Source organism: Saccopteryx leptura, chromosome 6, assembly GCF_036850995.1.
Source record: "Saccopteryx leptura isolate mSacLep1 chromosome 6, mSacLep1_pri_phased_curated, whole genome shotgun sequence".
Lineage (NCBI taxonomy): Eukaryota > Metazoa > Chordata > Mammalia > Chiroptera > Emballonuridae > Saccopteryx > Saccopteryx leptura.
Genome location: NC_089508.1, coordinates 77,440,123 through 77,467,207, shown reverse-complemented (window position 1 = coordinate 77,467,207; position 27,085 = coordinate 77,440,123). Strand labels below are relative to the sequence as shown.

Sequence of the window (27,085 nt, the reverse complement as noted above, 5' to 3'; positions counted from 1 at the left end):
TAGAAAGAAAAAAAAGAAAGAAAGAAAGAAAGAAAGAAAGAAAGAAAGAAAGAAAGAAAGAAAGAAAGAAAGAAAGAAAGAAGAAAGAAAAAAAGAAGGGAGGGAATGAGGGAAGGAGGGGAGGAGTGAGGGAAGGAAGAAAGGAGGAAGGAAGGAAGGAAGGAAGGAAGGAAGGAAGGAAGGAAGGAAGGAAGGAAGGAAGGAAGGAAGGAAGGAAGGAAGGAAAGGAGGGAGGAAGGGAGGAAGAAGGGAGGGAGGGAAGGAAGAAGGGAGGGAGGGAGGAGGGAGGGAAGGAGGGAAGGAGGGAGGGAAAGAGGGAAGGAGGGAGGAGGGAGGGAAGGAGGGAAGGAGGGAAGGAGGGAGGGAGGAGGTAAGGAAGGAAGGAGGGAGGGAAGTAAGTAAGTAGGGAAGGAGGGAAGGAAGAAAGCAAGGAGGGAGGGAGGGAGGGAGGGAAGGAAGGAAGGAAGGAAGGAAGGAAGGAAGGAAGGAAGGAAGGAAGGAAGGAAGGAAGGAAAGAAGAAAGGAGGGAGGGAGGGAAGGAAGAAAGGAGGGAGGGAGGGAGGGAAGACGGAGGGAGGGGAGGAGGGAAGGAAGGAGGGAGGGAGGGGGGGGAGGAAGGGAGGGAAGAAAAATAACGATTAAAATGAAAAATTAAAAAAACAAAAACAAATAAAAACACAAAATGGCCCTGGCCAGTTGGCTCAGAGGTAGAGGGTGGATCTGGAGTATAGAAGTCCCCGGTTCAATTCCCAGTCAGGGCACACAGGAGTGGTGACCATCTGCTTCTCTTCCCCTCTTCCTTCTTTCTTTCTCTCTCTCTTCTCCTGCAGCCATGGCTCAACAGATTTGAGCATGTGGGCCCAAACACTGAGGATGACTCCATGGAGCCACCGCCTCAGGTGCTAGAAATAGCTCAGTTGTAAGCAGCCCCAGACAGGGGTTGCCGGGTGGATTGCGGTTGGGGCACATGCAGGAGTCTATTTCCCTTACTCTCACCTAAAAAAAAATAAAATAAAGATTAAAATGAAAAAGAAAAACACAAAATGTTAAATCTGTGAATTCATAATTATGTTTTTTAAAAACAACCTAACCTGTGGTAGCACAATGGATAAAGCGTTGACCTAAAATACTGAGGTCAATGATTTCAAAACCTCAGGCTTGCCCAGTCAAGGCACATATGAGAAGCAACTACTACAAGCTGATGTTTCCCACTCTTTCCCCACTTCTCTTTTGCCTCTCTCTAAAATCAATAAATAAAATCTAGAAAAAACACTGAGAGGTGTCCCCTTTTCAAAATAACAGGAAAGCAACTCATTATTCTGAAAACTGGTAAATAAAAGGAAAGAATCAGACCCTGCTCAGTAGCTCGGTTGGTTAGAGTGTCATCTCAATATGCCAAGGTTGTGGGTCTGATCCCTAGTTGGGGTATATATGAGAATCAAAAAATGAATGTATAAATAAGTGGAACAAAAATATCAATGTTTCTCTGTCTCTTTCACAATATCTTTCTAAAAATAATTAAATAAAAATTTAAAAAATCAAGTATTAATCCTTCCTTCCTATATGAAATATTATCCTTCCTTAGGATAACCTAATAGTTGGTGGAGTGCTTTTTAAAGAATTCTAGCTAATACATCAATTAGAAATAACAGAATTAGAATAGTACATTTGCAACCTCAATGAATCTAGGAAATGATTTCTAATGGATTGATGAAACTTAGAGAAAAACCACTGGAAACTTTTTTTGTTGTATTTTTCTGAAGTTGGAAATGGGGAAGCAGTCAGACAGACTTCCGCATGCGCCCGACCGGGATTCACCAGGCACGCCCACCAGGGGGCGATGCTCTGCCCATCTGGGGCGCCGCTCTGTTGTAACCAGAGCCATTCTAGTGCCTGAGGCAGAGGCCATAGAGCCATCCTCAGCACCCGGGCCACTTTGCTCCAATGGAGCCTTGGCTGCGGGAGGGGAAGAGAGAGACAGAGAGGAAGGAGAGGGGGAGGGGTGGAGAAGCAGATGGGCGCTTCTCCTGTGTGCCCTGGCTGGGAATCGAACCCAGGACTCCCGCACGCCAGGCTGACGCTCTACCACTGAGCCAACCGGCCAGGGCCAAACCACTGGAAACTTTAAAATGAATGAATCAGGCTGACAGTCTCTGCATTCACTGATTAATCTTAACGTTCCTAAAAGTGAGCCTGACCAGGCAATGGCTCAGTGGATAGAGCATCAGCCTGGAACGCTGAAGACCTAGCATAGAAACCCTAAGGTCGCCTGAATGCAGGCTCATCTAGGCTAAGCGCAGGCTCCCTGGCTTAAGCATGGGATCATAGACATGACCCCATGGTCACTGGCTTGAGCCCAAAGGTCGCTGGCTTAAGCAAGGGGTCACTAGCTTGGCTAGAGCTCCCTGTTTAAGGCATATACGAGAAAGCAATCAATCAATGAACAACTGAAGTGCCACAAATATGAGTTGATGCTTCTCATCTCTCTCCCTTCCTGTCTGTCTCTGTCTGTCCATTTCCCTCTCTTTATCCTTTCTTCCCTCCCTCCCTCCCTCCCTGCTTCTCTTTCTCTCTCCCTCAAACAACAAAAACGAAAAGAAAATATTACTAAAAAGAGACAGCCAGACACTGCCTACTGATGTATTTTGGCCAAACAAAAAAAAACTGGAATCTGATTTAATCACCAGTTTATAAAAAAAAAATACAGGGAATAGAAGAACATGCTAAACAACATCACCCAGAATATGGGAACTTCTGCATGACAAATGACTCCCTTTTTTATGAATGAGAAGAAAAACAACAAAAAGAAAACTGTAAGAAAAAAAAGGGAACCTACAGATTAAAACAGACTTAAGAACCCATGGTGATGTTTCTCAACTATCCTCTGTACCCCCCAAAATAAAATCTCTCTCTCTCTCTCTCTCTCTCTCTCTCTCTCTCTCTCACACACACACACACACACACACACACACACACACACACACACACACACGAGACTTAAGACATATAGCCACCACCTCAGCAGGTGGTGGCACAGTGGATAGAGCGTCAGACTGGGATACAGAAGAACCCAGGTTCGAGACCCCAAGGTCGCCAGCTTGAGTGCGGGCTCATCTGGTTTGAGCAAGGCTCACCAGCTTGGATCCAAGGTCGCTGGCTCAAGCAAGGGGTCACTCAGTCTGCTGAAGGCCCACGGTCAAGGCACATATGAGAAGCAATGAACAACTAAGGTGTTGCAACGAAAAACTGATGATTGGTGCTTCTCATCTCTCTCCGTTCCTGTCTGTCTATCCCTATCTATCCCTCTCTCTGACTCTCACTCTGTCTCTGAAAAAATAAAAAAATAAAAAAGACATATAGCCACCAAATGTAGTATGTGATTCTGTCTGGAACTAGATTCAAGTAAACCAAATACAAAAAATAGGAAGATATGATCAAGCAAATCTGAAGACTGACTTGATATTTGATGTTATTTAGGAATTATTGTGTAGTGTGACTAAGATGGAAAAAAAGGAATACTTCTTAGAAATATATATATTAATATATTTACAGATTAAATATTTCTTGGATTTATTTTGAAATAATCTAGGGAGGGAAAGGAGAGAAAAAATTTACTTGGAACAAGATTGGCCATATATAAATAATTTTTTTAAAAGATTTTATTGATTCTATAGAGAGAGGAGAGAAAGAGGGGTTGGGAGAAACAAGAAGTATCAACTCAAGAGTTGCTTCACATTAGCTGTTCATTGATTGTTTGTTGTCTGTGCCTTGGCCAGGCAAGCCCAGGGTTTCAACCCAGCAACCTCAGCCTTCCAGGTCAACGCTTTCTCCACTGCACCACCACAGGTCAGGCTTGATAATTATTGAAAGTGGGTGATGAGTACATGGGTACATTATGTAATTCTCTCTATTTTTGTGTATGTTTAATTTTTTTCCATAATAATAAAAATTTTAAAGATATGACAACTCTGATGTTAGGCAATCTTGATCTACATCTGTACTGGTTACAGGATTCAAAATATTTTTTTGCCCCTCCCTAGGTGATATGCTTATCACAAAATATCACCCTAAGGATGTTCTTGTAAAGCCTCAATGGTGACAGGATAATAAATGAGACATGGCCAAGTTCTTATCAGTAGAAATGAAAAAAGAAATGTCTATAACTGTTTGAATCCTGTAAGATTTTAAGATCCATTTTAATGATAAATAGCTAGAATTGCTAAACAGAGATAAAATTCATTCCTTAAAAATTTTAAAGCAGGTGTTATATAACTGAATTGCTGGGAAAAAAAGAGTAAAATTTAGTTAAGAATAATGAATTTGGTCGTTTTATTTTATTTATGCCCTCTATGATGTCCTCTACCTTCCTCCTTTCTCAGCAATCACCACACTGTTGTGAATTTGCAGTTTTTAGAAGAAATTAGTAATGTCAGTGAGAAGCTTGGTCTGAGCATGTAAATTTTAATAAAAATATATGGGAGAAACTTACTAGTAATCTTTAATATGTCAAGAGAGTACCCACTAACAGTTATACTAACTTGAACCTTGTCCCAAATCAAGACAACCCTAAATGTAGAGATGGGGGTGGTTAGTGGTGGGCTAATTTCCTTTTTCTTTTTTTTTTCTTTTCAGGGCTAATTTTCTTATGACAGGAAAAAGGATAGCATGCAAGTCAAATGGAAAGGTTCTTGGATGGGTCCACAGGGGAGTGCCAAGGGCCACAAAAGCTATCATTACCTGATATACAAGCCTCCTTAGTTTTCCCAGACTAAGAGCCTTCTCATTTCCGAAAGTGAGATTTAAGTAATTGCAAATAAAATAAAAACAAGCATGTGCTAAGACAAGAGGCACTCTGCAGTCTTGAAAAAGCTCCTGTCCATATTCTCCAGTTATTAATAACCGAAGAACAAATCTGAAGAGTTTTCTTTAATTGTGCCAAGAACACCGGCCTTAGGCTTTCACCAAGCCTTAACACCCATCAAGTAACCAGTCTCAGACCAACCACAAACTTCCCTGAGCTTCAGCCTTTTCATTTGCAAAATGGAGATACAACCTGTCCTATAAGAAGTTTCTAAATCCAAAATAAAACAATATATCATAGTTTAAAGTTATAATATCATAGTTTAAAATATAAAAATTATAATATTATTGGCCAAAGGGAGAAAAAGCAGAGTCCATATTAATAACCTAAAAAGGTCCAGGAATAGCTGCCTCAAGAAATAAACCTGGGCTGGCTCCAGAAATAGCAAAACACATAACTCAAAGACTTTAAGGCTAAAGTCCATAGATAAATATCTTTAAATCTACATCAAGTGCTGAAGGATAATTGATGGAAACAAGAAAAGCCTTCTGAGGAAAAGAAGAAGCACTTAGGCTAGGATCTATGTCTCTGAAATCACTGCTATGTAGTAAAGTTGAAAAAATAAAAGAACCATGTGCCCAAAACAAATTTTGCTAAAGCTGAAAAAGAAACCTTGAGATCTTTAACTTAGGCAGCAAGCTGAATAACGCTTTTATACGTTGAGGATGGCTATAGATCAAGGGGGAGGTGTGGGGTATGTGTGTTCAGGGGCAGAGGTAGAATCAGAAAGGTGATGGTTTCCCCTCTCCTTCCTGTTGCAGTCATTACTCCAATATTCCCCTTCTGAATTTCTCTTACTGCTGCCCCAACCCACCTCCAATTTCCATCTAAAGGACAGGGAACAGAGAGAGTAATGTTAAAGAATGAAAAGAGAAAAAGGGATAGAATTTTTCCTCTATCTCAACTAGTGCTTACATTTACATTTTCAAGCAATTAAGGTTGGTACTTGAACACATAAACAGAAAACTATAGTCCTTAAAGTAACAATGGGTAGAAAGGGAAGGGACAGGGAGAGAGCAAGACTCACATTATATCCAGCAATCCATGTGTGAACTGAAAACTTTGCAATTATGACAGTCAGTGATGATATGGATCAACTCAAATAGTTGACAGGAACAATCCTTCCATCTTTAGAAATATCTGTACCAAGTCTGTTTAAATAAATTTTCATCTGCATAATATAAAACATTCTGAGATGATATCAAGAATGTCATTATTATTATTCTTTTCCACTATAATTAGGTACCTGGATCAAAACTGTAAGATTTTAAGATACACTTTCAAGGTAACCTACCTGCAACTGCATGACCACATAGTTGAAGCGATCATTCCTTCCACAGCCAATAAATCTACAAACATGGTCTTTCCCTGGATAAGGAAAGAAAGAAAACAGTGGAAAAGGTTATATTATAGTTTCTCTTCTGAAAAATTAATAATTTGTTTTTCTGTATAGCATTTTATGATGGAATATAAAGAACCTGTTTTAAGAACCTTAAAGAACCTGACCAGGTGGTGGTGCAGTGGATAGAGCATCAGCCTGAGATGTTGAAGACACAGGTTTGAAACCCCAAGGTCACCGGCTTGAGTGCAGGCTCACCAGCTTGAGTGCAGAGTCTTTGGCTTGAGCATGGGATCACACACCCCATGGTCACCAGCTTGAGCCCAAAGGTTGCTGGCTTGAACAAGGGGTCACTGGCTCTGCTGGAGCTTCCCCCCGCCCTGGTCAAGGCATGTATGAAAAAGCAATCAATGAAAAACTAAGGTGCTACAACTATGAGTTAATGCATCTCATTTCTTTCCTTTTCTGTCTGTCCCTATCTGTCTGTTCCCTTCTCTGTCTCTCTAGCTAAAGAAAAAAAATAGATAAAATACTTAAATGTAAATCATGAAACCATAAAAATTTTGGATGAAAACACAGGCAGTAAACTCTCCAATATCTCTCGTAGCAATATTCTTGCCGATATATCTTCATGGGCAAGTGAAATAAAGGACAAAATAAACGGTACTATATCAAACTAAAAAGCTTTTTAACAAAACAAAAAACCAACCCACACAATGGGAGAACATATTCGCTGACACATCTGATAAGGAGTTAATAACCAAAATTTATAAAGAACTTCTAAAACTCAACACCAGGAAGATGAACAGACACATTGCCAAAGAGGACATACATATGGCCATATGAAAAAATATTCAAAGTCACTAAACATCAGAGAAATGAAATTTAAAACCACAATGAGATACCTCCTCATACCTGCCAGGATGGCTCTCAGTAACAAATCAAAACACAGGTACTGCCTGATCTGTGGTGGCACAGTGGATAAAGCGTTGACCTGGAAATGCTGAGGTCGCTGGTTCGAAACCCTGGGCTTGCCTGGTCAAGGCACATATGGGAGTTGATGCTTCCAGCTCCTCCCCCCTTTCTCTTTCTCTGTCTCTCCCTCTCCTCTCTAAAATGAATAAATAAATAAAAAAAATTAAAAAAAGAAAACCAAAAAAAAACCCCCACAGGTACTGATGAGGGTGTGGAGAAAAGAGAACCCTACCGTACTGCTGGTGGGAATGCAGACTGGTGCAGCCACTGTGAAAAACAGTATGGCATCCTCAAAAAATTAAAATTGGAACTGCCTTTTGACTTAGCTATCCCACTTTTAGGAATATATGCTAAGAATCCCAAAACACTAATTGAAAAGAAGATATGCACCCCATGTTTATTGCAGCATTGTTTACAATAGCCAGGATCTGGAAGCAGCCCAAGTGTCTATCAATGGACAAGTGGATAAAGAAGCTGTAGTACATATACACAATGGAATACTCTAAGGCCATGAAAAAGAAGAAAATCTTACCTTTTGCAATGGCATGGATGGACCTGGAGATTATTATGTTAAGTGAAATAAGACAGGCAGAGAAAGACAAATACCATATGATTTCACTTACCTATGAACTGAGGAATGGAATAGAGGCAGAAGTGGGGTCACAGGGAGCAGAGGGACAGTTGTCAGAGGGAAGAGGGATGAGGGGATGGGATCAGAGAGGCTGAAGGGATTAGTGAAATTATATATATATACATAACACACAGATACAGATAACAGGACAGCAAATTCCAGAGGGCAGAGGGGATTTGGGGAGGGGGGCAATGGGGGGCACATTGTGGGGGGTTGAGGGTGTTATATTGAGTGGTGCACTTGAATCCATGTTAATATATATAATAAATTTAAAAATTTAATTAAAAAAAGAGAAAAAGAAGAGTTAATAGGCTAGAGGGTTGGATAACAGTTAAAAGGTGGCATACTGAAACATAAAATGTATGCTGAAGTCTTATATGCCACATGGAGTTCAGATTTGACTCCTTATTAGATAATGGTGGGGGAGGGGCTAGTTCTAAGGTTTTCAAGCAAGAGGGCTACATGATTTGGGCTGTGTTTTGGAAAGAGAACGTTAATCACCATTACATGCTGACTTATGGCAGGGAGATCAACTAGGTGGTTAATACACTACTCCAGGTAAAAGATGAGGAAGGTTCAAATTAACGCACCAGCTGGTGACCTCAAGATTTCAACCTGGGTCCTCAGCGTCCCAGGTCAATGCTCTTATCCACCACCCCACGACCTGATCAGGAAGCTATAATTCTATCCTTGTGCTAGTACCATGTCTTCATTACTGTCACTTTATACTAAGTTTTGAAATCAGGAAGTTTAAGACTACAACTTTGTTGTTCTTTTTTTTTTCTAAAGTGAGAGGAGGGGATATACAAAGACAGACTCCTGCAAGCCCCCTAACCAGGATCCACCCAGCAACCCATCTGGGCTGATGCTTGAATCAACCAAGCTATCCTCAGCCCCTGGGGTCAACGCTAGAACCAATCAAGCCACTGGCTGCAAGAGGGGAAGAGAGAGAGAAACGGGAAGAGAAGCAGATGGTTGCTTCTCGTGTGTGCCCTGTCAGGGGATCGATCTGGGACATCCACATGCTGGGCCAATGTTCTATCCACTGAGTCAACCAGTCAGGGCCTATTGTTCTTTTTTCAAAACAGTTTTGATTATCTAGGGTCTCTTGCAATTCTATATTAATTTTAGAATCAGTTTGTCCATTAGAAGCCAGCTAGGATTTTGGTAGGCATTGTGTTCAATCTGTAGATCAATTTCAGGAGTACTACCATGTCAATAATATTCTCTTCCAAAAATATATATATATATATATTATCTTCCAATCTACAAACATATCTTTTGATGTATTTATGCCTTATTTTTTTCAACTGCTTTGTAATTTTCAGAAAAAAAGTTTTGCACTTCTTTTGTTAAATTTATTCCTACATGTTTTATTCTTTTTGAAGCTATTATAAATGAAATTGTTCTGTTAATTTCATTTTTGGCTTGTTCATTGCCACTGTCTTATAATATAAATGATTTTTGTATATTTACCTTGTATGCTACAATCTTGCTGAACTTGTTTATAAGTTCTAATAATTTTTTCAGTGGATTCCCGAGGATTTACTATATATAAGATCATGTCACCTATAACTAGAGATAGCTTTACTTCTTTCCAATCTGAGTGCATTTTATTTCATTTTCTTGACTTGAAAAGACATGGCAAAAAGTAGAAATCCTTGTCATGTTCCTTATCTTTGGTGGAAAAAGCCAGTCTTCTATCATATTAACTATGAGTCTTTTTTTTTTTTTAATAGATGTCCATTATCAGGTAAGGAAGTTCTTTTCTATTCCTAGTTTGTTTGGAATTTTTATCATGAGGGGTACTAGGTTTTATTAAATGGGCCTTCTGTGTATACTACCATAATCATGATGCTTTTGGCATTTGTTCTGTTGATACAGTGTATCATATTGATTTTCATATTTTGAGCCAACTTGGAATTCCAGAGATAAATTCCACTTACTCATGGTCAATAATCCTTTCTATATGTTGCTGAATCCTTTTTTATATGTTGCTAAGGATATTTGCATCTATATTCATAGAGACATTGATTTGTAGTTTCCTTTTAATATCTTTGACTGCTTTTGGTATCAGAGTAATACTGGTCTCATAGAATGAATCAGGAAAAGTTCCCTCCTTTTCTGTATTTTTTGGAAGAGTCTGTTTTTAAAAATTGGCATTAATCTTCCTTTAAATGTTTTTAGAATTCAGCAGTGAAGTCATCCAGGCCTGGACTTTCAACAATGGGTAGGTGTTTTTATTATTATAAAATTTTGTAATTTATTGTTAATTTTAATTTTTTATTCTCTTTTTTAAATTGAGGTAGTATTCATTAGTAAGATCATATCGATTTATTTATTTATTAAGTGAGAAGCAAGAGGCAGGGAGGCAGAGACAGATTCCTGTATGCATCCCTATCAGGATCCATCCAGTAAGCCCCCTACAGGGCGATGCTCTGCCCATCTGAGGCGGTTGCTTCATTGCTTGGCAACCAAGCTATTTCAGCACTTGAGACAAGGCCATGGAGCATTCCTCAGCACCCAGGGCCAAATTGCTCAAACCATTTGAGCCAGGCTGTGGGAGGGGACAAGAGAGAGAGACAAAGAGAATGAGGCAGAGGGAGTAGGGGGAGAGAGAGAGAGAGAGAGAGAGAGAAAGAGAGAAAGAGAAAGAGAGGGGAAGGGGGACAGGTGGAGAAGCAGATGGGTGCTTCTCCTATGTGCCCTGACTGGGAATCAAACCCGGGACTTCCACACACCAGGCCAACACTCTACCACTGAGTCAGCTGATCAATATCATATAGATTTTAAGTATACCTTTTCTATGATACACGATCTGTATACTGCATTGTGTGCCTACCATCCAAAGTCAAATCATCCTTACCCATTGTATGTCTATTCAGATTTCCTATTTCTTCATAAGTCAGTTTCCATAGGTTATGTCTTTCTAGGAATTTGTCCATTTCATGTAAGTTATTTAATTTATTGTCATATAGTCCATATTTCTTTATTATAATACTTTTTATTTCTGTAAGATCACTAGAAATGTCCTCTCTTTAATTCCTCCAGCCCCAGAATTTGTTTTGTTTTGTTTTTTGAGAGAGAGGAAGGAAAAGAGAAAGGAGAGGGAAGGGGAGCATTCATTTGTTGTTCCTCTCAATCGTGCATTCATTGGTTGCTTCCTGTTTGCCCTGACCAGGAATTGAACCTGCAACCTTGTCGTTTCTATGGAAAGGGAAATAAAGCATTAACTTAAGAATTAAATCTCAACTCTGCAACTTTATAATTATGAAACTTTGAGCAAGTTTGTTTGGTCAGAAGAACTATTGAAAGAATTAAGTGAGATAATCTGTTTACAAAGTATTTACTATACTTGATTAACTATCCAGCATTCATTCCTCCTTACTAACAGCACGCAAATCTCTCTTGGAGAATGATCTTCCTCAATTATTTATCTACTCTCAATAGACTTGACACCCTCCATAACGTTGTAATGAACACAGAGGTGTATATATTCTTTCAAATTAATGTTTTGGGTCCCTCTGGATAAATTCCCAGAAGTGGAATTACTGGGTCATTAGGAAGTCCCCTTTTTTTTTTTGGAGCTAACTCCATGCTGCTTTCCACAGTGGCTGCACCAATTTGCATTTTCACCAACAGTGCACAAGGGTTCCTTTTTCTGCATATCCTTGCCAACATTTGTTCTTTGGTGATTTATTGATGACAACCATTCTGACAGGTGTGAGGTGGTACTTCATTGTCATTTTAATTTGCATTTTGCTAATGATTAGTGACAATGAACATCTTTTTATGTTTCTATTGGCCATCTATATGTCTCCTATGGAGAAGTGTTTATTCAGTTCCGTTGCCCATTTCTTTTCTTCTTTTCTTTCCTTGTTTTTTTCTTTCTTTCCTTGTTTTTAAGTGAGAGGTGGGGAGATAGTGAGATATCGACTCCCACATGTGCCCTGACTGGGATGCACCCAGCAGCCTATCTGGGGCTGATGCTCAAATTAATTGAGCTATTTTTAGTGCCTGACGTTGATGTGCTCGACCAACTGAACAATCCTCAGTGCCCAGGGCCCATGCTTGAACCAACTGAGCCACTGGCTATAGGAGAGAAAGAAGTAGAAAAGGGGGATAGGAAGGAGAGAGAAGCAGATGGTTGCTTTTCTTATGTGCCCCGACCAGAAAGTGGACCTGAGACATTCATACACCAGGCCAATGCTCTATTCACTAAACCAACTGGCCAGGGCCATTTGCTCATTTCTTAATTAGATTGTTTTTCTGATATTGAGTTTTACAAGTTCCTTATAAATTTTGTATCTTAAGCCCTTATCAGATGTTTCAGCAAATATGTTCTCCCATTCAGTGTGTTGTCTTTTAATTTTATTGATGGCTTCCTTTGCTGTGCAGTTATTTATTTATTTATTGTATTTTTCTGAAGTTGGAAATGGGGAGGCAGTCAGATAGACTCCCGCATGCGCCCAACCGGGATCCACCTGGCACACCCACCAGGGGGCGATGCTCTGCCTATCTGGGGCGTCGCTCCGTTGCAACCAGAGCCATTCTAGCTCCTGAGGCAGAGACCACAGACCCATCCTCAGCGCCCGGACCAACCTTGCTCCAATGGAGCCTCGGCTGTGGGAGGGGAAGAAAGAGATAGAGAGGAAGGAGAGGGGGAGGGGTGGAGAAGCAGATGGGCGCCTCTCCTGTGTGCCCCAGCTGGGAATCGAACCCGGGACTCCTGCATGCCAGGCCGACACTCTACCACTGAGCCAACCAGCCACGGCCTGCGCAGTTATTTTAGTTTGATGAAGTCTCATTTGTTTATATTGTCTTTTGTTTCCCTTGCCTGAGGCAATATATAAATATAAGAAAAAATATTGTATAAGAAATGTCCGAGGCGATGGAATAGGTGGACATACCAACTTCCACCTCCCAAAACCAAAGTGGATTACAACTTAATTTTAAAAACCATCACCTAGAAAAACCAACTATGGACTAAACTAAGAAGACTCTTTAACCAAGGATCAGTGAAGAAAACACACTGAGACTGATAGGAAAATTGGAAACGCGGAGAGGGCTGCCCAGCTCCCCTGAGTGAGAGGCAGCACGGAGGGACTAGCGTGGTAGGAAGTGAGTTTAGTGGAGAGGGGAGTGTCCTGGGCCCCAGGAATAAAGCCCCACCTGCAGCCCCAGAGCCTAGAAGAGGCTTACAGACAGAATTTAGCGGTAAAACAAGCCAGGACACTGTTTGTAAGAAAGAGATAGATTTCTCAGACCCAGGATTCTTCTTAAAGGCATGGCACAGAAAACCTCTTTCACAACCACTTACCTGGGGCTCTGTGGGTCAAGGAGAGATGAGAGGACTGGAGTAGCAGGAAGAGAGTGTAATCTAGGAGGCACAGGGAAAAACACTTTGAGGGACAGCCACCCTAAACTCTGGGCTGAGTCACTCCCCAAATCTGAAGTGAATATTTCCCCTGGAATCAGCAATACCAGCAAAGGGAAGTAGGACCCCAGCCAAACAGAACCTCTCCTGTAGCACTCAGAGCAGAGTTGCTTAGAATGAGGGGGCCTTTAGAGATAAAGTATTGAGTGATAAGGTCTGAGCTGCATTGTTCCACCCACACTGCTGAGTGCTAGCTGAAAGTCGGGCAGCAGCAGCGGCCAGACACAGAACCATGGTTCCATCAGCGGGGGCGGAAGCAGGGCTGGCCATGGCTGAGGCCCAGCAGGAGCTCAGTCTTGCCCGGCAGCTGTGGAGGCAAAAGGAGCGCACAAAAGCAGCCCTACCCATGTCTGGGGGGGGGGAGCAAGAGTGATCCAACTGCACTCCCGGCTGCGGGGTCAGGGCGAAAGCCCAAAAGCCGGGGAACCCGTGGTTACCTGTGGCTGAGTGAGGCACGCAGCTCAGCCTGTGGGGCCGGGGCTGTGGCCCAGTGTGAGAACACAGCCCTGGTGGGGCGAAAGACAGGGAACCAACAGACACCCGCAGCTGAGCTTGGGCACGCAGCTCCACCAGCAGAGCTGGGGCTTGTAGCCCAGCGCAAGAAAGCAGCAATCCTGGGGAGCCGGGCTTACAGCCTGACGGAGAGCACATTCCTGCATGCGAGGGCGGGGCAGAAGCCAGGAAAACAGCAGAGACCCGTGGCTGAACATAGGTGTGTAGCCCTACACCGTGGTGCTGTGGCTTGCAGCCCCAACAGGGCACAGGGGCGCAGCTGGGCCCATGGGGGTGAGGCATGTGAACACAGCTCCACCCACAGAGGAGAGGCAGAAACCACAGTGACTGTCCAGCAAGCTGGCACCAGCAACACCCAGACCAAAATGCCCAAGACAACAACAGAGGGGGTGGTGGGCCTGCATACAGACCACACCTAGGGAACACAGAGGCCACACCCATTGGACTCCTGTGGCCACACCCTTCTTACACATAGGTAAAATGGGAAGGCAGAGAAATGCAACCCAAATGAATGAAGAGAAATCGCCAGAAAAGGAATTAAATGAGTCCGATATAACCATGTTATCGGATGCAGAGTTTAAAATAATGATTGTTAGGATGCTCAAAGACCGTAGAACAACAACAGATGGACATAACAAGCACCTAAATAAAGAGATAGCAAGTATAGAAAAGAACATTGAAATAATAAAAAAGAACCAGAAATGACAAATACAATATCAGAAATGAAGACCACAATGGAAGAAATTAAAAGCAGAATGGATGAAGCTAAGGACTGAATCAGCAAGATAGAGGACAAGATAAACAAAGGCACAAAAGCAGAGCAACAAAATAAAAGAGACTCAAAAAGTCTAAGGAAACTCTAAGAGGGCTCTGTGACAACATGAAGAGAAATAACCGCATCATACGGGTTTCTGAAGAAGAAGAGAAAGAACAAGGGATATAGACTTTGTCCGAAGAAATCATAGCTGAAAACTTCCCTAAATTGATGCAGGAAAAAGTCACACAGGTTCCAGAAGCACAGAGAATTCCATTAAAGAGAAACCCCAAAAAATCTACACCAAGACACCTCATAATTAAAATACCAAAGCTAAGAGATAAAGAATACTAAAACCTGTAAGAGAAAAGCAGTTTATTACCTACAGAGGAGCCCCCATAAGATGACATCTGACTTCTCAACAGAAACACTTGAAGCCAGAAGGGAATGGCAAGAAATATTCAAAGTAATGCAGAACAAGAGTCTACAACCAAGACTTCTTTATCCAGCAAGGCTATCATTTAAAATTGAAGGAGAAATTAAAAGCTTCCCAGACAAAAAAAAAAAACCCTCAAGAAATTCATTACAACCAAACCAATGCTGCAAGAAATGTTAAGGGGCCTGCTGTAAACAGAACAAAGGGAAAAATAATATAGTAAAAGAACAATGTAGCTTTAAAGAATAAAATGGCAACAAACAACTACATATCAATAGTAACCTTAAATGTAAATGGCTTAAATGATCCAATCAAAAGACATAGGGTAGCTGCATGAATAAGAAACAAGACCTTCACATACGCTGCCTACAAGAGACCCACCTCAGAACCAAAGATACACATAGACTGAAAGTAAAAGGTTGGAAAAAAATATTTCATGCAAATGGAAATGGTAAAAAAAAGCTGGGGTAGCAATACTTATATTTGACAAAATAGACTTTAAAACAAAGGCTATATAGTAAGAAATAAAAGAAGGTCACTACATAATGATAAAGGGAGCAATCCAACAGGAAGATATAACCATTGTAAATATCTATACACCTAATATAGGAGCACCTAAATATATAAAGCAGATTTTGATGGATATAAAGAGTGAGATCAACAGCAATACTATAATAGTAGAAGATTTCAATACCCCACTAACATCACTAGATAGATCATCAAGATCAACTGGATTTAATAGATATCTTCAGAACCTTTCACCATAAAGCAGAAGAATTTTTTTTTTTTCAAGCACTCATGGTACATTCTCTAGGATAGACATGTTAGGGCACAAAAGGGGTCTCAATGAATTTAAGAAGATTGAAATCATATCAAGCATCTTCTCTGATCACAATTGCATGAAACTAAAAATCAACTAAAACTGAAAAATACTCAAACACTTGGAAACTAAATAGTATGTTATTAAACAATGAATAGGTTAACAATGAGATCAAAGAAGAAATAAAAAAATACCTAGAAACGAATGATAATGAGCATACAACTCAAAATTTATGGGACACAGCAAAAGCAGTCCTGAGAGGGAAGTTCATAGCACTACAGGCATACCTTTAGAAGCAAGAAAAAGCTCAAATCAACAACTTAACCCTGCATCTAAAAGAACTAGAGGCCCTGGCCGGTTGGCTCAGTAGTAGAGTGTCAGCCTGGCATGCAGGAGTCCCGGGTTCGATTCTCGGCCAGGGCACACAGGATAAGTGCCCATTTGCTTCTCCACCCTTCCCCCTCTCCTTCCTTTCTGTCTCTCTCTTCCTCTCCCGCAGCCAAGGCTCCGGGAGCAAAGTTGGCCCGGGCACTGAGGATGGCTCTGTGGCCTCTGCCTCAGGCACTAGAGTGGCTCTGGTCACGACAGAGCAATGCCCCAGATGGGCAGAGCATCGCCCCCTGGTGGGTGTGCCAGGTGGATCCCGGTTGGGTGCATGCGGGAGTCTGTCTGACTGCCTCCCCATTTCTGGCTTCGGAAAAATGCAAAAAAATAAAAATATATATATAAAGAACTAGAAAAAGAACAGCAAGTAATACCTAGAGGAAGTAGAAGGAAGGAAATAATAAAGATCAGAGCAGAAATAAATGACATAGAGGCTAAAAAAAACAATACACAGGACCAATGAAACCAAGAGCTGGTTCTCTGAAAAGGTAAATAAGATAGATGAACCTTTAACCAGACTCACCAAGAAAAAAAGAGAGAGGACTCAAATAAATAAAATTAGAAATGAGATTGGAGAAGTAACAACTGATAGCAGAAATACAAAGGATTGTAAGAAATACTATGAAGAACTATATGCCATAAAATTAGACAACATAGGTGAAATGGACAAATTCCTCTAAACATATCATCTTTCAAAAATCAATCTGGAAGAATTAGAAAACCTAAACAGATTGATTACAACAAATGAGATTGAAACAGTTATCAAAAGACTCCCAACAAACAAAAGCCCTGGGTCAGATGGCTTCACAGGTGAATTCTACCAAATATTCAAAGAAGAACTAACTCCTATCCTTCTCAAGCTATTTAAAAAAATTCAAGAGGAAGGAAGACTGCCAAACTCCTTTTATGAGGCAAGCATAATTCTGATTCCAAAACCAAGCAAAGACAACACAAAGAAATAAAATTATAGGCAAATATCCCTGATGAATATAGATGTTAAAATCCTCAACAAAATATTAACAAATCGGATCCAGCAAAATATGAAAAAAATCATACATCATGGTCAAGTAGGATTTATTCTGGGAAGGCAAGGCTGATACAATATTCACAAATCAATCAATGTGATCCATCACATAAACAAAAGGAAGGAAAAAACCACATGATAATTTCAATAGATGTAGAAAAAGTATTTGATAAAATCCAGCACCCACTCGTGATCAAAATTCACAGCAAAGTGGGAATACAGGGAACATACCTCAACATGATAAAGGCCATCTATGACAAACCCATAGCCAACATCATGCTCAATGGGCAAAAAATTAAATACTATACCCTTAAGATCAGAAACAAGGCACAGGTGCCCCTTTTCACCATTCTTATTCAACATAGTTCTGGAAGTCCTAGCCACAGCAATCAGACAAGAAGGAGAAATAAAAGGCATCCAAATTGGAAAAGAAGTAAAACTATCATTAATTGCTGATGATATGATACTGTACATAGAAAACCCTAAAGTCTCAGTCAAAAAACTACTGGATCTGATAAATGAATTCAGCAAAGTGGCAGGATATAAAATTAATACTCAGAAATCAGAGGTATTTTTATACACCAACAATGAACTGTCAGAAAGAGAAATTAAAGAAACAAAGTACCTAAGAGTAAATTTAACCAAGGAGATTAAAGGCTTGTACTTGGAAAATTATAAAACATTGATAAAAGAAATCACGGAATATACAAACAAGTGGAAGCATATACCGTGTTCATGGATAGGAAGAATAAACATTAAAATGTCTATATTACCCAAAGAAATTTATAAATTCAATGCAATACCAATAAAGATACCAATGACATACTTCAAAAATTTAGAACACATATTCCAAAAATTTATATGAAACCAAAAAGAACACGAATAGCTGTAGCAATCTTGAAAAAAAAAGAATAAAGTGGGAGGTATCACTTCCAAGTTATACTACAAGGCCACTGTACTCAAAACAGCCTGGTACTGGCATAAGAACAGGCATATAGATCAATGGAACAGAACAGAGAACCCAGAAATAAACCCACACCTATATGGACAATTGATATTTGATAAAGGAGGTAAGAGCATACAATGGAGTAAAGACAGTCTCTTTAACAAATGATGTTGGGAAAATGGGATAGTTACCTGCAAAAAAATGAAACTTACACCATTCACAAAAATAAACTCAAAATGGATAAAAGACTTAAATGTAAGTCATGAAACCTTAAGCCTCTTAGAAGAAAACATAGGCAGTAAGCTCTCCAACATTTCTTGCAGCAATATATTTGCTGATTTATCTCCACGGGCAAGTGAAATAAAAGACAGGATAAACAAATGGGACTATATCAAACTAAAAAGCTTTTGCACATCTAAAGACAATATGAACAGAATAAAAAGACAAACTACACAATGGGAGAACATATTTGACAATACGTCTGATAAGGGGTTAATAACCAAAAATTATAAAGAACTTGTAAATCTCAACACCAGGAAGATAAACTATCCAATCAAAAAATGGGCAAAAGAAATGAACAGACACTTCTCCAAAGAGGACATACAGATGGCCAATAGACAGATGAAAAAATGTTCAACATTAGAGAAATGCAAATTAAAACCACAGTGAGATACACCTCACACCTGTCAGAATGGCACACATTAACAAAACAACATAATAAGTGCTGGCGAGGATGTGGAGAAAAGGGAACCCTTCTGCATTGCTGGGGGGAATGCAGACTGGTGCAGCCACTTTGGAAAACAGTATGGAGATTCCTCAAAAAATTAAAAATAGAAAGATGACGTCAGAGTAATGGCGGGGTAGGAAGCGATACCGATAAATCTCCCCCAAAACTCAACAAGATCTTCAACCAGAAACAGAAAAACCTATACTTGGAGCTTCCAGATGCTTCGCAATACACCCAAAGGTATGATTGAGTGAAAAATTGGCTAAATATATAACCAAACCCCGAAGGAAATAGGGAGTAAGAAATGCTCCGCCTTCCTCACTAACCTAAACAGGGCGGCTTTCTCTGGTAACTGTGAATATAGAAACTGAGGCGGGCAAAGGGGGTGAATACAAACGGCCGAACCAGGCTGTGGCACAGAGATCCAAGCCGAGGAAAATCTGATCCTGTGGCAACCCGGGCAATACAAGCTAACACTCGCGCCAAACCCAAACAAAGAAAGACAAGCGGCGCGGCCATTTTACCCGGTCTCCTGGTTGGTCCGCAGTTAGTGGGCGAGAGATTTCTTCCTAGGCCCCGGGAGTCAGTGCCCGTGTTGCCCCACTGAGAGGCAGGGTCAGAGGCCTTTCTGTGGGCTGAGGGCAGAGTCTCTGGGCAGCCCCAGCGCCCTGGGAAAGCCACGCACGGGAGGGAGTGAGAACTAATTCCAATGGTGGAGATTTTCCTTGCCAAGGGTGTTTCACTCAGAGGGAAAGTGGCCGGCCTCATATCCTGGTTTGCGCGCGCAGATAAGGAGTGAGCGATTCCTCCGAGTGCCTCGGCAGTGCGCACCCGTGTCATCGCACAGAGGAGCAGAGTCAGGGGCCTTTGTGTGGGCCAAAGCGGAATCTCGGGCCGCCCCAGCGCCTTGCAAAAGCCGTGCACGGGGACGGAGCGAGACTCAATTCCAACGCTGCAACTTTTCCCTGCGGTCGGGGGTTTCACTCAGAGCGTGAGACTGCTGGCCGGATATCCTGGTCTGCGCGCGCAGCCAGTGAGTGAGAGTTTTCTCCAAGCGCCCCGGAAGTGGGCACCGCTTGTGTTACCGGACAGAGTGGCAGAGCCAGAGGTCTGTGAGTGGGTGGAAAGCCCGCCTGATTATGCTAGCAGCTCTGACTGACTGAGCCTTACCCAGAGCCCTGTGCTGAGTGGAAATAGAGTGGGGAGTTGCCAGCTCTTTGAGCCTCTTACTATCCAGGCAGAGGCAGTAGCAACCCCATAGCTGGATTATCAGGCTACTAATTGAGGAAGGAAAGACTAGGAGAAAGGCTCCAGGAACACGGACTCTCTCACTGTCGGAGCCTATAAATGCTAATAGCCTCGACTGCCAACGAGACTAAAGCACAATACATGACATTGCCATAGAGACTTATCAACTGCAAACCTCCACCTGAGAGTGGCAAAGGGGCAAAACCCGGGGTACAGAGTCACTGACCAGGAAGAGGGAGAGAAAAGAAAAAGCAAGAAGATAACCTCTCAAAATCAAGAATAATCTGCAGACTTTATAACCTATCCCATTTTATTATATTTGTTCGTTTGTTTCTCTTATCTTCATTCTTGATACTTTTTTTTTCCTCCTCCAATTTGGCCGATTAACTCTCTACCGGTCTTACTCTCTCCTCTCCTTGAACTACACTACCCATAAGTGTTACATCTCCCATTATCTTTTCTCTTCTCTTCCTTTCTCTCTATGAGGGTTGCACTCCAAAACCCTTAACTCTCTCTCTCTCTCTCTCCTTTCTTTTTTCTTCTTTTAGTGGTTCCCTCTTTTTTTTTTTTTCCTCTCTCTCTCTTTCTTTTCTCCCTCTATATTAGTTTCTTCCTTTTTCCTTTACATCTCCTCTCATTCAAACCTCAATAACAAACAAATTATCTTATCTGGGACTCAAACTTATGTTTGTGGCATTTTGGGGGGTTTTTACTTCACCTTTTTAACTCACTAGCAGTGCTCCCATCCCTGGCTCTCCATATTATCTAGTTCTTGTTCCACTAAATACAATAGTAATTTTTTAATTTGTCCCCCCATTTTTCCGTTTTCCTCTTAATCCTCTCATCATAACTCTTAGACAACCAACACCTAAAAGCAAATCATTTTATTCTTGACCCAAATTTTTTCCTTATTTGCTTTTTGTGGGTCCATACGCTCTTTTTTTTCTTTTTTCTTTCTTTTTTTTTTGCCCCTTCATTACTTTTCCCCAATTCAGGCCCTCCATCACAGGCATTGTTTGTTATAATTCACAGTCCACCACAAGATTTTATCAAGAAAGAGGGGAGAGGAGAGGAGAGGAAAAAAGGAGGGGGGGAATAATTTCCTTTTTTTTTTTTTTTTTTTTTTTTAAATTTTTATTTTATTTTTCTTTATTTCATTTTTAATTTTTTTTAAAAAAACAACTTTTTTCGATTTTTTTAATTATTTTTTTAAATTTTTTATTCTTTATTAAATCTCATTAATACTATCAACAAAACCACCCTCAGATGCCATTAAGGAAGAGAAAATCGAATATCATGGATACAAAAGAAAGACAGGTAACACAGCTAGATGAGGAAAAATCTATGGAGAAAAAATTTAATATATTGGAAACCTTGGAGCTAAATGACAGAGAATTCAAGATAGAAATCCTAAAAATCCTCCGAGATATACAAGAAAACACAGAAAGGCAATTTAGGGAGCTCAGAAAACAACTCAATGAACACAAAGAATATATGTTCAAGGAAATTGAAACTATAAAAACAAATCAAACAGAGATGAAAAACTCAATTCACGAGCTGAAAAACGAAGTAACAAGCTTAGCTAATAGAACAGGTCAGATAGAAGAGAGGATTAGTGAAATAGAAGACAAGCAACTTGAGGCACAACAGAGAGAAGAAGAAAGAGACTCAAAAATTAAAAAAAATGAGATAGCCCTACAAGAATTATCTGACTCCATCAAAAAGAATAACATAAGAATAATAGGTATATCAGAGGGAGAAGGGAGAGAAAATGGAATGGAGAACATACTCAAACAAATAATAGATGAGAACTTCCCAAGCCTGTGGAAAGAACTAAAGCCTCAAGTTCAAGAAGCAAACAGAACTCCAAGTTTTCTTAACCCCAACAAACCTACTCCAAGGCATATCATAATGAAATTGACACAAACCAACAGCAAAGAAAAAATTCTCAAGGCAGCCAGGGAAAAGAAGAATACAACATATAAAGGAAGGCCCATTAGATTATCATCAGATTTCTCAGCAGAAACTCTACAAGCTAGAAGAGAGTGGACCCCAATATTTAAAGTCCTGAAAGAGAGGAACTTTTAGCCACGAATACTATACCCATCAAAGCTATCCTTCAAATATGAAGGAGAAATAAAAACATTCACAGATACAGAAAAGATGAGGGAATTTATCATCAGAAAACCCCCACTCAAGGAATTATTAAAGGGGGTTCTCCAATCAGATACAAAGAACAAAAAAAAACAGAGCCACAAGTAAAAGCTCCAAGAAGAACACAATAAAACCAAATTTAAACTGTGACAACAACAAAAAGAAAGAGGGGGAGAAGATGGAGATTAACAGTAGCAAAGGACGATGGAGTGCAAAAGTACTCACAAAATAGTTCGCTACAATGAACAGGGTAGGGACCCTTTTCATTATTCAAAGGTAACCACCATTGAAAAAACCACCACAGAAGCACATGAGATAAAAAAAGATAGCAACAGTGGAAAGATGTATGGAATACAACCAAATAAAAACAAAAGATAGAAAAACAAAAGAGAAGGATCAAACAAGACACAAAACTAACAGAAAGCAAAATATAAAATGGCAATAGGGAACTCACAAGTATCAATAATTACACTAAATGTAAACGGATTAAACTCACCAATAAAAAGGCACAGAGTAGCAGAATGGATTAAAAAAGAAAATCCAACTGTATGCTGCCTACAGGAAACTCATCTAAGTAACAAGGATAAAAACAAATTCAAAGTGAAAGGCTGGAAAACAATACTCCAAGCAAATAACATCCAAAAAAAAGCAGGTGTAGCAATACTCATATCGGATAATGCTGACTACAAGACAGGAAAAGTACTCAGAGACAAAAATGGCCATTTCATAATGGCTAAGGGGACACTGAATCAAGAAGACATAACAATTCTTAATATATATGCACCAAACCAAGGAGCACCAAAATATATAAGACAGCTACTTATTGATCTTAAAACAAAAACTGACAAAAATACAATCATACTTGGAGACCTTAATACACCGCTGACGGCTCTAGATCGGTCATCCAAACAGAGAATCAACAAAGACATAGTGGCCTTAAACAAAACACTAGAGCACCTGGATATGATAGACATCTACAGGACATTTCATCCCAAAGTGACTGAGTATACATTTTTCTCCAGTGTACATGGATCATTCTCAAGAATTGACCATATGTTGGGCCACAAAAACAACATCAGCAAATTCAGAAAAATTGAAGTTGTACCAAGCATATTTTCTGATCATAAAGCCTTGAAACTAGAATTCAACTGCAAAAAAGAAAGCAGTGATAAGAGGGAAGTTCATATCACTTCAGGCATATATGAACAAACAAGAGAGAGCCCAAGTGAACCACTTAACTTCACACCTTAAGGAACTAGAAAAAGAAGAACAAAGACAACCCAAAACCAGCCGAAGAAAGGAGATAATAAAAATCAGAGCAGAAATAAATGAATTAGAGAACAGAAAAACTATAGAAAAAATTAATAGAACAAGGAGCTGGTTCTTTGAAAAGATCAACAAAATTGACAAACCCTTGGCAAGACTTACCAAGGAAAAAAGAGAAAGAACTCATATAAACAAAATCCAAAATGAAAGAGGAGAAATCACCACGGACACCGTAGATATACAAAGAATTATTGTAGAATACTATGAAAAACTTTATGCTACTAAATTCAACAACCTAGAAGAAATGGATAAATTCCTAGAAAAATACAACCTTCCTAGACTGAGTCAAGAAGAAGCAGAAAGCCTAAACAGACCTATCAGTAGAGAAGAAATAGAAAAAACCATTAAAAACCTCCCCAAAAATAAAAGTCCAGGCCCTGACGGCTATACCAGCGAATTTTATCAAACATTCAAAGAAGACTTGGTTCCTATTCTACTCAAAGTCTTCCAAAAAATTGAAGAAGAAGCAATACTTCCAAACACATTTTATGAGGCCAACATAACCCTCATACCAAAACCAGGCAAGGATGGCACAAAAAAAGAAAACTACAGACCAATATCTCTAATGAATACAGATGCTAAAATACTAAACAAAATACTAGCAAATCGAATACAACAACATGTTAAAAAAATAATACATCATGATCAAGTGGGATTCATCCCAGAATCTCAAGGATGGTTCAACATACGTAAAACGGTTAATGTAATACACCATATCAACAAAACAAAGAACAAAAACCACATGATCTTATCAATAGACGCAGAAAAGGCTTTCGATAAAATACAACACAATTTTATGTTTAAGACTCTCAACAAAATGGGTATAGAAGGAAAATATCTCAACATGATAAAGGCCATATATGATAAACCATCAGCTAACATCATATTAAATGGCACTAAACTGAAGGCTTTCCCCCTTAAATCAGGAACAAGACAGGGTTGTCCACTCTCTCCACTCTTATTTAATGTGGTACTAGAGGTTCTAGCCAGAGCAATCAGACAAGACAAAGAAATAAAAGGCATCCATATCGGAAAAGAAGAAGTAAAGGTATCACTTTTTGCAGATGATATGATACTATACATCGAAAACCCCAAAGAATCCACAAAAAGACTACTAGAAACAATAAGCCAATACAGTAAGGTCGCAGGATACAAAATTAACATACAGAAGTCAATAGCCTTTCTATATGCCAACAATGAAACAACTGAGAAGGAACTCAAAAGAATAATCCCCTTCACGATTGCAACAAAAAAAAATAAAATACTTAGGAATAAACATAACAAAGAATGTAAAGGACTTATATAATGAAAACTATAAACCATTGTTAAGGGAAATCGAAAAAGATATAATGAGATGGAAGAATATACCTTGTTCTTGGCTAGGAAGAATAAATATAATCAAGATGGCTATATTACCCAAAGCAATATACAAATTTAATGCAATTCCCATCAAACTTCCAATGACATTTTTTAAAGAAATAGAGCAAAAAATCATCAGATTTATATGGAACTATAAAAAACCCCGAATAGCCAAAGCAATCCTAAAGAAAAAGAATGAAGCTGGGGGCATTTCAATACCTGACTTCAAACTCTATTATAGGGCCACGACAATCAAAACAGCATGGTATTGGCAGAAAAATAGACACTCAGACCAATGGAATAGAATAGAAAGTCCAGAAATAAAACCACATATATATAGTCAAATAATTTTTGATAAAGGGGCCAACAACACACAATGGAGAAAAGAAAGCCTCTTCAATAAATGGTGCTGGGAAAACTGGAAAGCCACATGCAAAAGAATGAAACTGGACTACAGTCTCTCCCCCTGTACAAAAATTAACTCAAAATGGATCAAAGATCTAAACATAAGACCTGAAACAATTAAGTACATAGAAGAAGACATAGGTACTCAACTCAGGGACCTGGGTTTTAAAGAGCATTTTATGAATTTGACTCCAATGGCAAGAGAAGTGAAGGCAAAAATTAATGAATGGACTACATCAGACTAAGAAGTTTTTGCTCAGCAAGAGAAACTGATAACAAAATAAACAGAAAGCCAACTAAATGGGAAATGATTTTTTCAAACGACAGCTCAGATAAGGGCCTAATATCCAAAATATACAAAGAACTCATAAAACTCAACAACAAACAAACAAACAATCCAATAAAAAAATGGGAAGAGGATATGAATAGACACTTCTCCCAGGAAGAAATACAAATGGCCAACAGATATATGAAAAGATGCTCATCTTCTTTAGCTATTAGAGAAATGCAAATCAAAACGGCAATGAGATACCACCTCACACCTGTTCGATTAGCTGTTATTAGCAAGTCAGGTAACAGCAAATGTTGGAGAGGCTGTGGAGAAAAAGGAACCCTCATACACTGTTGGTGGGAATGTAAAGTAGTACAACCATTATGGAAGAAAGTATGGTGGTTCCTCAAAAAACTGAAAATAGAACTACCTTATGACCCAGCAATCCCTCTACTGGGTATATATCCCAAAAACTCAGAAACATTGATACGTAAAGACACATGCAGCCCCATGTTTATTGCAGCATTGTTCACAGTGGCCAGGACATGGAAACAACCAAAAAGCCCATCAATAGATGACTGGATAAAGAAGATGTGGCACATATACACTATGGAATACTACTCAGCCATAAGAAATGATGACATCGGAACATTTACAGCAAAATGGTGGGATCTTGATAACATGATACGAAGCGAAATAAGTAAATCAGAAAAAAACAGGAACTGTATTATTCCATACGTAGGTGGGACATAATAGTGAAACTAAGAGACATTTATAAGAGTGTGGTGGTTACGGGGGGGAGGGGGGAATGGGAGAGGGATAGGGGGTGGGGAGGGGCACAAAGAAAACAAGATAGAAGGTGACAGAGGACAATCTGACTTTGGGTGGTGGGTATGCAACATAATTGAACGACAAGATAACCTGGACTTGTTATCTTTGAATATATGTATCCTGATTTATTGATGTCACCCCATTAAAAAAATAAAATTATATAAAAAAAAAAAAAAAAAATTAAAAATAGAACGGCCTTTTGACCCAGCCATCCCACTTTAAGGAATATATCCCAAGAACACCATATCACTGATTCAAAAGTTGAAATGCACCCCCATGTTCATGGCAGCATTGTTCACAATAGTGAAAATCTGAAAACAGCCCAAGTGTCCGTCAGTGGATGAGTTGATTAAAAAGCTGTGATACATATATGTAATGGAATACTATGGGGCCATGAAAGAGAAGAAAATCTTACCTTTTGCGACAACATGGATGGACCTGGAAACTATTGTGTTAAGTGAAAAAGCCAGGCAGTAAAAGAAATATATCATATGACCTCATTCATTTGAGGAATCCAATGAACCAAGTGAAATGAGAAACGAAATTGAGACAGAAGAGGGATCAAAGGGACCAGAGGAAAAGAGGACAGAGGAAAAGGGGATGAAGGATGGGATAAACCTGAAGGGAATGGGGGATGTCTCTAT

General features: G+C 39.7%; 1 protein-coding gene across 3 annotated transcripts in view; it reads right to left on the bottom strand.

Annotated features, from left to right (window-relative positions):
* Positions 1–27,085, bottom strand: part of TTBK2 (tau tubulin kinase 2) — a 215,205-nt gene that overhangs the window by 101,836 nt on the left and 86,284 nt on the right. For all 3 annotated transcript variants that reach the window (XM_066343762.1, XM_066343763.1, XM_066343764.1), the window contains exon 4: positions 6,156–6,229. In XM_066343762.1, coding sequence (XP_066199859.1) covers positions 6,156–6,229 — 74 coding nt within the window. The remainder of the gene's footprint in view (positions 1–6,155; positions 6,230–27,085) is intronic.